The following is a 13277-nucleotide window of genomic DNA, read 5'->3' on the forward strand; positions in this document are numbered from 1 at the left end:
ATCTGTCTGACAGGGATGTGCATAAGAGCGGCAGGGGATACAATGTAATATTGAAAGCTGATGTAGTTAAACAACTACAAAGTATAAGCAGCGGCCAACCTGCAACATTGTCGCTTTTTATTAGGCACACGGTGTCAAAAGATCTTCAATTTATTTTGAGCTGCTTAGCCCTAATGTATCAAGAATAGTCACCTATTGCAGTGTAATACCTACCACTTCAGCCCGTATGTGTAGGCAGCATTTGCTCATTGTAGCAGGATACTAAGAAATTTGGCTACTAAACAAGAGGGTTGTTGTCAGTGGTAACTGGTATAACAATCAGCTGTGGTGGTTAGGATTTCACAGATGGGAATACACTATCAGATCTAGTGATAGGCAGGTGGTGGGACTTATATAGCCAATATACTGGAGTTCAATACTTTGCAGGGTCATGACCAACCAGTCATTATGACAGAGAATTTGCACCCATGATAAATTCACCCCAATGACATAAGTTCCCATATGGTTGGATAGGGATTCTGGGCCTGATTCAGACCCACTCGCGAGCGGCTGTCCGCTCGCAAGTGGGTCGATGTTATGGACTGAGCATGCGCACGACGGAGGGAGCTCCGTCGTGCGCATGCGCCAGATGCGACGAGCGAAGGAAAGTCCTTCGCTCGTTGTGTCCGATCAAAGGGGGCGTGCTGTCAATGTTGATTGACAGCACGCCCCCTTTGGTGGGCGTGCCTCCCTGACGGGGGCGTTCCCACGGGAACGCCTCCCGTCAGAAGCCGGCCCACTGACATCACTAGTGATGTCAGTGGGAGTGATTTTGGCTCTGATAGAGTCAAAATCACTCCGGAGCTTGTGGTTGAAAACCTCAACCGCAGGCTCCGGCTCGCAATTTCGATGGTCGCGATGGTCTCGACCATCGCGACCATCACAATGCACGCTCGTATAGCCTGTGGGTGGTGACCCACAGCTATACGAGCGTCCAGGAGGACGCTCCATGAAAATGGAGCCCGGCCCTCATTCAGAGCGTGCGCTCTGCTCAGAGCGTACAGCTCTGAATGAGGGCCTCTATGTATAAGGGTGTTCATGATATATATTAGGTTATCATTTATCCTTAATATATTTACCTGCCATTATACCACACTGCCAATTAACTGTTCACATTGGAACCCTATATTAATTATACAGTAATAATATATACAGTGGGACCTTCATTTTATTTCACCTTTTTTATCATTTTTTTTTTGTGTAATCACTATTATATGTATGTGTGTCTGGTATGAGTTTTAATATTTCAACTAAATAGTATTTTATATTAAAATCAATAAAAGTACATTTTTATTCTTAGTGTGTGCCACCTAGGACAACCCCTAGTTTTCTTTTTTTGTGATAGAGCTGCAGGACAGACTGACAATTCATATGACCTACTGTGTGTATTAGAGCCACAGCCATACAATCAGATGTATCATGGAATATACAGTAGAAGCACAAGACTGCTGAATCCTCATGTGGTCTCTTATCTATAATCTACAGTTAGGGCTCTATTGTTCATTCTTATAATGGGATTGTAAAAGTGTGTCTCATACTGCACACAGAAGTCAGGATGTCACTAATTATAAAAAATATAATCTACAGTAGACTGTTCATAGTGTTTCATTCACTCATATTTATTTTTCATTTACTGTAAATAAAAGTCAGGACACCAAAGTCTCCACAATGTTGGGCACACGACTCCAGTTGTCCAGCAATGAAAACACTCTATGTTCCCTATAGTGAAACGCGTGGTGATCTGGTTGCTAACACATACTTGTGTGGGGAACAGGGTTGGAGCTGCCTTACAGGGCTATACATGGAAATAGGGCCTGATTCAGAGCCGGACGCTCTGACCAGAGCGCTCGCTCTGAATCAGGGCCCTCCTCCATGAAAATGGAGCGGCCTCCTGGCCACTCGTATAGCTGTGGGTGACCACCCACAGCATATGCGAGCGGCCAAAAAGATGGTCGCAATGGTCTTGACCATCGGACTTGCGACGGAGACCCTGCGGTAGGGTCTCCCTGCCACAAGCCCTGGAGTGATTTTGGCTCTATCAGAGCCAAAATCACTCCCACTAACATCACTAGTGATGTCAGTGGGGCCGGCTTCAGACGGGAACGCCATGGGAACGCCTCCGTCTGGCCGTCACACCCCCGGCACGCCCACCAAAGGGGGCATGCTGTCAATCAACATCGACAGCACGCCCCCTTTGGTGCGAGACCCGGAGCGATGGAAAGCCCGTCACTCCCCGGGTCTCGCGCATGCACATGATGGAGCTCCCTCCATCATGCGCATGCGCAGTGGGGAACATCGACCCGCTTGCGAGCATACTGCCACTCGCGAGCGGGTCTGAATGACCCCCATAGTCATTAAAAGAAGGGTTTTGCCACAGGGAAAGGCAGCTTTAAATATCGCTAACATCATTTCAAGAAGTTACAATGCTTGTTGAAATACCTAGAGTAGCCAGTACGTGGCGTATTTCAGCACCCATGACAGTGCCGTTGCCTTCTTTGTCAAAGACACGTAGACCCTCCACAAAGTCCTCGTATGTTCCCTTCTCCTTGGACTTGGATATATGTTGTAACATCGGCAGGAATGTATCGAAATCCATCAGTTTTGTGTTGAGTTCTGTGAACAAACATCACAAAGGTTCAACTGATACTTCAGGACATAAGAAGAGTATTATCTGTGCAGCAGAATGTACATGATAAGGGATGGGGATGGCATCCGTGGCTCTGAGATGGACAGCCTGCGTTTGGTATTGGATTCTACCTACAGTCTTTGGGGTACAGCAGGAAGGTTAAGGAGAAATCAATCGTGAATTCTGGGGGAGATTTATCAAATCTTGGAGAGAGATATAAGCTGATTGGTTGCTTTGGTAAACTTCTCCACTTTAACTGTCATTTATACAGTCTGTGCTAGATTAATGACTGAAGCACATTGGGTTGCTATGAGCAACTTCTCCACTTTTTCTCTCTTCAAGATTTGAACTTTTTGTAAGCCCCATGTATCATGTCTGGCTTGTATAATACTATGTAGTTATCTTTGTATTGATTGTATGATTCCTAAGCCCATGTATAGTGAACAGCATGGTACTCCGTCACACTGTCAGGTCATCACAAGTCTTATGAGGGCCAACGCGTTTCTCCTGTCTGCTCTGATTATCCTGGTTACAGTAGTTCACTCCAATGGAAAAAGGCCAGCAGCAAAGTCACTATTGCACAGAAAGAGCAGGAAGGACATTTTCTTTGTTATACTTGAAAAGTTTCTAGTGTTTTCTAGTGATCAAAGTTACAAAGGAAAATGTAAGTAAATAGAATTAGTTTGAAACTAAAATTAAAACTAAACAGTATTTACCTATTAGTGATAATATATATTTGATAAATGCTACCTAGAAGCTGATGAGTTGCTAAGGGCAATTTCTCCACTTTCCAGAAGGTTTCATGCATGTTCCCAATAAGCCATAAAGTCACCGCACTGGGGACAGTGGGGGTGTTGCCATACACCAGCAAACTTTGATAACTGCTGCATATATTGAAATTATTTATATGGGTTTGAGTACTGCTTGCTTACCCTTTAGTCTCTCTCTCTCTCTTAACTACAGTATCAACCCATCAATGAAGTTTGGGCTCCCCTGAGTTAACTCAGGGGAGTGCTTATACCTTGCTGTGCTATCGCCTGCCTTGACGTCACTTAGCCGAATTTGCATATGCTGAGAACGAGCATACGCATCTAGCGACCGGGTCCTAAGTTTTGTATACAATAACTGGAGCATCATTACGGCCCCAGTGGGAGCTTAGTCAAAACACTGATTTGGACCCCTTCTGCCTCCTCAATATGTCAAAATACACAAATAAAAATAGGTTAGAGTAGTGGTTCTCAAACACGGTCCTCAAGATACCCTCACACTAAAGGTTTTAAGGATATCTATGCTTAGGCACAGATAATGTACTTAGGGCGTGATAATTTCAGACCCGCTCTCGAGCGCTGAGCGCTCGTAAGCGGGTCGATGGTGCCCTAGTGCGCATGCGCACGATGGAGGGAGCTCCGTCGTGTGCATGCGCGAGACCCAGGGAGCGACGGGGATGCCGTCGCTCCAGATCTCGCACCAAAGGGGGCGTGCTGTCGATGTTGATTGACAGCACGCCCCCTTTGGTGGGTGTGCCGGGGGCGTGGCTGCCAGACAGAGGCGTTCCCATGGGAATGCCTATCGTCTGGGTCCGGCCCCACTGACATCACTAGTGATGTCAGTGGGAGTGATTTTGGCTCTGATAGAGCCAAAATCACTCCAGGGCTTGCGGTCACAGAGACCCTACCGCAGGGTCTCGTCGCAAGCCCGATGGTCGCGATGGTCTTGACCAACGCGACCATCTTTTTGGCCGCTCGCATATGCTGTGGGTGGTCACCCACAGCTATGTGAGTGGCCAGGAGGCCACTCCAAGTTTAGGTAGGAGGGCCCTGATTCAGAGCGAGCGCTCTGGTCAGAGCGTCCGGCTCTGAATCAGGCCCTTAGTACCTCAGTGAGGGGCATAATTGGCAAAAAAAACATTTTCACTTAAATAATGTAATAAAAGGGTGTTTTCACAACTTTTTCACATTATTTAAGTATCACACAAATGTATGAAAGGGCAATTGAAGGATGATTCGCAAAATTCTCCTCCAAATCCTTGAATTCACATTTTGTTTTTAAGCAAATCACATTTTCTATACCTGTAAAGTGAAATGTGATCTGTTGAAATTTACTAAAGTAAAATGTGAAAAAAAAATACCAGGTGTGAGTCCTGCGGTAATAACGCTATCTGGAGATCAGGCTTCCCTCCATATCACCTACTCCAGCTCAGCCTTCCCTGCCTGCTGACAGGAGAGCAGAGCCCGAAATAGACTTCTATGATCAGCCTGTGTGGCTGATGGACCACAGGCTGATGACAGTGGAAAAAAAAAATAAACTCCCCTCCATTCCCTATCGGTGATCTGGTGAGCGCCTTGATGAACTAGTTATCTGATCACTGTGCCCTGGTCATCTGTTCTGTAAACTGAGATGCTGTGAAGTCCCAGCGGCATCCTGAGTTCACTTCAGGGATTAGATGACCAGGGTCACGCACAGCCATCAATGACCAGATCACCGAGGAGCACACCAGGCCACCGATCACCTGAACGGAGGTAAGTGTAAGCTGAGCAAAGGGATGGGAGGGCTGGCGGCGAAGACGCAGACACAGTCTCAGGGTATTTTTTTTTTACGCAAATACCCGGAGAAGAGCGGGGAGAGTATTTGCATGGACAGAGCATTCTCGCAAGCTCTGTCCCTACATGCAATATTTGATACATCCTTGCGATCTGAGATGCGGGTTGGGATAAATATGCCCCTTAATGTGATAATACCATCTGTGCCCAAGCATGGATATATTTAAAACCTGGACTGTTAGGCCACCTTGGGGACCTAGGGCCTGATTCAGAGCCGCTCGCTATTTGCGAGCGTACGCTCTGAATCAGGGCGGGGAGAATTATTCCTTCGGGAACGCCTCCGTTTGTTCAGCCACCCCCCTACCCGCCTACAAAACGGGGCGAGCTGTCGATCAACAAAGACAGCCGCCCCATTTTGCTGCGAGCTCCGGAGCAAGTGAAGGTCTCACTCACTACGGGGTGAGCGCACGTGCATTGCGCACGCCGCACGTGCGCACTGGGCAACCATCGACCCGCTTGCGAGCGGGTCTGAATCAGGCCCCTAATTTGAGAACCACTGAGATAGAGTAATGCAAGCCCCTGAATGGACACTGGGCCTGATTCAGACCCGCTCGTGAGTGCTGAGCGCTCGCAAGCGGGTTGATGGTGGCCTAGTGCGCATGCGCACGATGGAGCCGGCTCCGTTGTGCGCATGCGCGAGACCCGGATAGCGACGGGCAAGCCGTCGCTCCGGGTCTCGTACCAAAGGGGGCGTGCTGTCGATGGTGAGTGACAGCACGCCCCCTTTGGACGGCGGGCCGGGGGTGTGAATGCCCAGACGGAGGCGTTCCCATGGGAACACCTACCGTCTGGGGCCGGCTTGGGCTTGCGGCAACGAGACCGTACCACAAGGGTCTCTTCGCAAGCCCGATGATTGCGATGGTCTTGACCATCGCGACCATCTTCCTGCCCGCTCGCTATAGCTGTGGGTGGTCACCCACAGCTATGCGAGCGGGCAGGAGGCCGCTCTAAAAATCAGGAAGGCCAGCCCTGATTCAGAGCAATAGCTTAGGATACCTAATGGATGTTCGGATCTGTGTGTGATACAATTCGCTTTCCTACAAATATTTTTCTCCTTTCCTCTGAGAACTGGATCTGACAGGAGAGGAAAAACAAAGTCTGCTAGTAAAACATCAGAGAGAAGGGACATTACACACTTACCTTCTGGCTTTGGTCTGCCAAGAACTTTTAAAACTTCCGCGTTGGTTGGATTCTGTCCTAATGCCCTCAAAACATCTCCGCATTGTCCGTAGGTGATTTTCAGCTCACAGTTAGGGGTCCGATCAAACAGGGAAAAGGCTTCCTTAAATTCTGCCAAGGAAAAGAGTAATATTAGCATCTGTATCTTTGCCTATTTCTGCAATGGTTACTTTTTTGGTTATTATCCTAAATCTGAGCAAATATTTGGTTTGGTGGGACTATACACGTTACAATCACCCACATCATTTTTTATTATTAACTTGGTTTCCTGGAACTGCGCTCCCAACGCTAGTGTGGTCAGCCATCTGCAGAGTTAGGTGACCGCAGACTGGTGTGCTCAGGCCAAAACCTGCATGATGACTGGCGTTGGAAACAGCGCAAAGTAACGAGGATGACATGACAGCTCCAATGAAAAGCTCAGGAGAATCACCTGCTGGGAGAACGTTACTTTTCTAACAATCATTTCAAATAGGATCTGAGCACGTGAGCTGGAGATTGCACACAGCTTTGTGATAAACAACCTAAAGGAGTTTTACCCTTTTGGGGTTTGGCCACCCAGGACAGACCCAACAGATAACCACCCTCGTACCTGAATAGTACAGACTCATTACCCTCACAGCTGATGAGCTTGGACCTTCACATACAAAGGTTATTACACTACTGCAGCTGTGACAGCGTCTTTCACCGCAGTGTGACTGCGTGTTTCTGCTAATGCCGACGGGCTTCTTACAGAGATAATCTCCGGCTGCGGCAATAATCTGCCGCTGTTTGGGCGCCATCGGTTGCACATCAGTCGCACCCTTAGGGATTGCTCCAGCCCTATGCAGGCGCAGAATCTCTGTCTGAACATGGCCGCCGGTGGCAAAAGATGCCGTTGCTGATTGCGAAACACCCACGTCTGTGGGGCCACCCACCTGATACCACCCAGAAACGCCCCCTGAAATTGCCTCTCTCTGATTCCAAGTTTGTTCTGCTGCTTCCGGCGGTAATAATCGGGTGGCAGGAGCAGGGCGACTCAGACGTATGCGCTGACAAAAAAACATTGGCCACTTGCGTACGGCATTGACACCGCGTACACCTCTGAATCGGGCGCAGAAAGGTTCTGATGTGCAGATCTTAATGTAGCGTCATTTTGTACCGGTATAATAAGCGCATTTCCAGAGAAATGGAATAATAAGTTTTGCGTACAGGGACTTTGTTTTTTTTTTTAAAATTTCCTGATTTCTGATCACACTCATGATTAGGGGGCTGATTTCAGTATGGATGCAAACGGCGGTGTTTGCGCGATGCTGCGGAAGCCTGATTTACTACAGTGTGCTAATGCCAGTTTTCGTAGGGATAATGTGAAGATCCGTGCGGCATCCAGAGGGAGATGCTCCGCCCACTGTTTTTATTAGAGATGTGGGCAGAACCTCATGTTTTGGTTTTGAATCTGGATTCATCTTCATGTTGTGGTTTTGGATCTGGATTTATTTTTTAAGTTGATAAAAAGCTTTTAAAAGCAGCTAAGATCATGTCAATTTTGCAATCCAAAACCCGAAATTCGGATTTAAACAACAAGTTCCAAACCGCGGGAAGATCAGAACCGCCACTCGGATCTGTCCGGACTCATGATATTTGGGTGGATTTGGATTTCTGGAGAACCGAACCGCACATCTCTATTTTTTATGTCATCATTAGTATCGTCACTTGCACCTGCCCGAAGTACCCACCTGATCTATGTGCCTACCTGCCCTATGTGTCCACCTGCCCTATATGTCAAGAGATATATAAGAAACTGTCCTCCCTACGCCATACGCATGATTCTCCCGCAAAGCAGAACAGTTCCGTGCCATTGCATTGTCAATGCCCAGATTCTGCCCCAAAATGCCCATTGCATGCATAGACAGATCCAGCTAATATCCGTCTGACTCAGAATAGGATAAAGAGTTTTTATGTTTGTCATTGTGCACCAATGGCTTGTGCTCTTTTCCATGGACAAGGAATGTTTATATGGGATGTCTGCACACTATTTTTTTGTTACTTCTTTAAAAAAAAAAAAAAAGATTATAAAAAAAATAGGATAAAGATTTATAAAAATTTGTAAATTAGCTTCTGCACATGTGATAAATGCTGAAATGATTTGCATCTGTGCAAAGACACCCGTGATAGAACCCTGGAGAGTGAGAAAATCAAGGAGGGGAGAGTGAGTGAACCCTGGAAGAGGAGAGTTAGATAACCCTGGAGGGGAGAGTGAGAGAACCCTGAAGGGGAGAGTGAGAACACCCTGGAGGAGGAGAGTGAAAGAACCCTGGAGGGGAGAGTGAGAAAACCAAGAAGGGGAGAGTGAGAGAACCCTGAAAGGGAGAGTGAGAGAACCCTGGAGGGGAGAGTGAGAGAACCCTGAAGGGGAGAGTGAGAACACCCTGGAGGAGGAGAGTGAAAGAACCCTGGAGGAGGAGAGGGAAAGAACCCTGGAGGAGGAGAGTAAGAGAACCCTGAAAGGGGGAGTGACAGAACCCTGAAGAGGAGAGTGAGAAAACCAAGGAGGGGAGAGTAAGAGAACCCTGAAGTGGAGAATGAGAGAACCCTGGATGAGGAAAGTAAGATAACCCTGGAGGGGAGGAATGGGAGAACCCTGAAGAGGAGAGTGAGATAATCCTTAAGGGGAGAGTGAGATAATCCTGAAGAGGAGAGTGAGAGAACCCTGAAAGGAAAGTGAGATACACCTGAAGGGGAGAGAGAGAGAACCCTGGTGAGGAAAGACAGAACCCAAAAGGGGAGAGTGAGAGAACCCTGAATGAGGAGATTGAGAGAAACCTGAAGGGGAGAGTAAGAGAACCCTGCAAGAGGAGAGTGAGAGAACCATGCAGGGGAGAGTGAGAAACCCCTGGAAAAGGAGAGTGAGAAAACCTAAAGGGGAGAGTGAGAGAACCCTGAAAAAGCAGAGTGAGAGAACCCTGGAAGAGGAGAGTGAGTGAACCCTGGAAGAGGAGAGTGAGTGAACCCTGGAAGAGGAGAGTGAGTGAACCCTGGAAGAGAAGAGTGAGAGAACCCTGGAAGAGAAGAGTGAGAGAACCCTGGAAGAGAAGAGTGAGAGAACCCTAGAGGATAAGTGTGAGAAAACTCTGGAAGAGGAGAGTGAATGCTGGTGATCAGAATCCCAGCAGCAGAATCCCGACGGTGGAAATCCTAGTGCATGCAGTTAAGTATTTTAACCCTTCCCTTAACCCACAGCCTAACCCCAATCTTCCCCTTCGGCAATGTCTCTTTCGCCGCAGCCTAACCCTAACCCTCTTTCTAGTGCCTAGCTTAACCCTCTCCAAAAACTTAACATTAAGCCTCCCCCTTACCCTAATACCCAGTGATGGGATTGCATATTTTCAGACTAAATGTAAAAACTTTTTTTTTGTGTGGGGACAACCAATCAAATATTTATCTAAACTGTATCTATATATTTACAGAAAGATTGACCAAATACACCCTATGCTTTGACACAGCTTTACATATTTATAAGTCACAAAACACGGTCTGGGTTCCACACTAAGCGGCATAATCTTGACTGACTGCTATTTGAGTTTTGATTGAAATATAGAATATTACTTTATATCTGTATCTATCCAGATGACATTCGGAGAATGAGAGTTTTGCAGCTCAATAAATCATCCAGTTTAATTCAAACTTGTGTTCTTGCAAAAATATTGGAAGAAAAATGTGACATTTCCATATAAACCTCAGATTAATCACCAATGTCTGGATCTTATTGCTGGGTCCCTGATCTCAGTATAACTGCGACCGCAGCCTGCAACCAGGTTTATACTAAACCTATAAAACAATACAAAGGATTTACAGATCTTATAATATATTGTTTGGTATATTTAAAATGATTTTATTATATATGCAGTTGGCTCATAACAACAGCTCTCCATCTGTTTCCCATAGGAAGACTGAGAGAGTAACTAACCACGAGCAGGAGAAATATATTACACCCCTGAGCCAACGCTCGCCGCCATCTCATCAAACACTACTGCCCGCGTGCCGCCGGACAGAGTTTTATTCAGCAATTAATTCATTACAGCAAATTCATTTAAATAATTTTAAATCTATGCTTTACTTCGTAGTTACATATTTAATATGAGTGCGGTCAGCGCTACACATTTACACAGGACCGGCGCTAGGCTTCCAGCGCCGGTCCTGTGCTTCACAGCTGAGCCCATTCCCTCCCCCTGAGCGCTTGCCCAATAGCACCAGGAGGCGGGCTCAGGCAGTGCATAACACATGCATCGCCGCCAGCGCTGGCGGCGATGCGTGTGTTAAACAGCAGCCAATGAGAGTCAGATAGACTCTCATTGACTGCTGCAGCACCCACTGCAAGAGCCGGACTTCCGTCCGGCTCCTGCAGTGGGTAATGGGACTGGCGTCAGGACATCTGTCCCATAATGCTGAGCGCGCCAGCCCGGGCGGGAGCGGCGTCGCGAGCAGGACCAGGAGCAGAGATTCAGGTAAGTATATATTTATATATATATATATATATATATATATATTTTTTTTTTTTTAACCTATCTGCACAACGGGGGAGGGGGGTGGCTACTACTGGGGGGACCTCTACTGGGGGAGGGGTGGCTACTACTGGGGGCGCCATTGGTAGGACCTCTACTGGGGGGGCTACTCTACTGGGGACTACTACTTTGGGGGGAACTACCACTGGGGGCATTATAAAAGGGGCCTACTACTAGAGGCACTGCACTCAGGGGACCACTACTGGGGGCAATAATAGGAAGGGCCACTACAGGGGGCACTGGATAGGGGGGATCACTACAGGGTGCCTGCATAAGGGGACCACTACTGGGAAAACTGCATGGGGGAGGACTACTGCTGGGGGCACTATATAAAGGGCACTGCATAGGGGGGGGGACTACTACTGGGGGCACCATATAAAGGGCACTGCATAAGGGGATACCTCTACTGGTCGCACTGCATTTTTGTTGGGACTGCTACTGGGGGCACTGCATAACGGGGAACACTACGTGGGGCACTGCATTTGGGGGGGCAACAACTGGGGGTACTGAGTAAGGGGAACTAATTGGGGGCTGTATAATGGGGACCACTACTGGGGATACTGTATAAGGGGCACTACTATGGGCCTGCATAAGAGGGACCACAACTGCATACTGGGGGTACTGTATAAGGGGTACTACTGGGGTTAAGGTGCATATGGATAGGAATGTTCAGCGTGAAAATAAAGGGGTGTGTCATGTCGTGCACATCTCGGGATGTTGGGGGGGGCTCCCTTTTCAAATTTGCCCTGGGCTCCAAATACCCTAGTTACGCCACTGGCAGTTTGATATAAAGCATTATACCATTACTGCAGTGTAATATTTAATATTATACCATTACAGCAGTGTGATATGTAACATTTTACCATTACTGCAGTATAGTATGTAACATTACACCATCACTGACATGTGATATGTAATAAGATATGTAACACTAGCTGAAGTATCCGGCATCCCGAGATTAAATCTTATCTTAAAACTTAAAAAGTTATTAAGTTAGGAATCCCAGACCAATTGCCACCCCTCTGTGAAGTTTTCGTCCAAATTCCTTTACAGGGGTATTCAATATGAAACGAAAACTTTGCCGTCTATGCGTGTCGAAGTTTTCGCCGCACATCGGAACTTTTGCCGGCGAAAAAGTATCACGCACGCCCCCGATTATACCCGTATTCGATATGAAATCGGTGAAAATGGCATCCGGGGAATGTGAAATCTGCGAAAACTTCGCTGATTTTGGGGAAATCACCCTAACACCCCCAAAAAGATGCTCTGACATAGGGGATCACTCTGGATACCCCCGATTAGCCCTGCTGAAGGTTTTTGGGGTCTTTAAACAGGCTCAATAGCTGCTATTTTGGGGATTTGGGAAGGGGGTGAAGAATAGTATTTAGAAGGTTTTTTTTGCAGAAAATAAGTCGTCCCAGCAAATTTTGGGTACTTGAAAATGGGGGTGAGCATATTTAAAATTTGCTAAAGTGAAGTTTTAAAAAACATGACAAATCCACCTGCCGCAAACACCTGCAATGAAAAAATCACCTGGGGACCCCCCTAGATTGTAGTTCACTAGTTTTTAACTTTTAACTTTTTTTCGCCCCCAAAATGAAAGTGCTTTTTTTGGGGTCCTCTGAGGTATTTTGCAAAAAATTTTTGACACAGTTTACCTTTGGGGGACTGTCTGAAGGTTGCAGGGTGGTTTCCGAAATGTTGCACCCCAAAACCTCAATTCTGCACTTTTTTTCGCCACCCATTCCTTGGTGATACTTTTTCGTAGGGTCGAATGCAATATACTTTTCGCACCGGCGAAAAGTTTTCAAATTGAATACGGTGTAAAAGTAAAACCGGCAACAATGACGTCATCCGAGCGAAAACCTTGCAGAAACGGCGTTTTCGCTCCATGTTGAATACCCCTATTAGTGAAAGGCCCAGAACAGGCTCCCCGGGTCAAAGGTCTTCCCAAGTGTGCCTGGGTCAAAGTTCTGCCCAGCGTACACCAACGGGGAGGTCCAACCGGGGCATAATATTCAAGTTATTAAGTTAGGCATCCCAGACCAATTGCCACCCCTCTGTGAAGTTTTCATCCAAATCCATCCAGTGGAAGACTCAGAAGAGGCTCCCCGGACCAAAATGTTGCCCAGCGAACACTGACGGAAGGTCTGACTGGGACCTTAACCCCCCCTCTAAAACCTGGCCAAGATCCAACTAGACTACCTTGCGTTGGTTTCATCCCAATTGGTGCAGGGGTGTCCGAGTGCATAACCGGAAAGACAGACAAACAGACCAATTAATTTTATATATAAG

At 47.1% G+C, this 13277-nt stretch overlaps 1 protein-coding gene across 1 annotated transcript in view; it reads right to left on the minus strand.

The window, feature by feature from the left end:
• MYL3 (myosin light chain 3) overlaps positions 1-13277 on the minus strand; it is a 51298-nt gene that overhangs the window by 5937 nt on the left and 32084 nt on the right. The window contains exons 3-4 of the mRNA XM_088450787.1: positions 6406-6555; positions 2479-2652 (exon numbers count right to left, since the gene is read on the minus strand). Of these exons, the coding sequence (XP_088306913.1) occupies positions 2479-2652; positions 6406-6555 (324 nt within the window). The remainder of the gene's footprint in view (positions 1-2478; positions 2653-6405; positions 6556-13277) is intronic.

Source organism: Taudactylus pleione, unplaced genomic scaffold, assembly GCF_031769625.1.
Source record: "Taudactylus pleione unplaced genomic scaffold, aTauple2 ptg000524l, whole genome shotgun sequence".
Taxonomy (NCBI): Eukaryota; Metazoa; Chordata; class Amphibia; order Anura; family Myobatrachidae; genus Taudactylus; species Taudactylus pleione.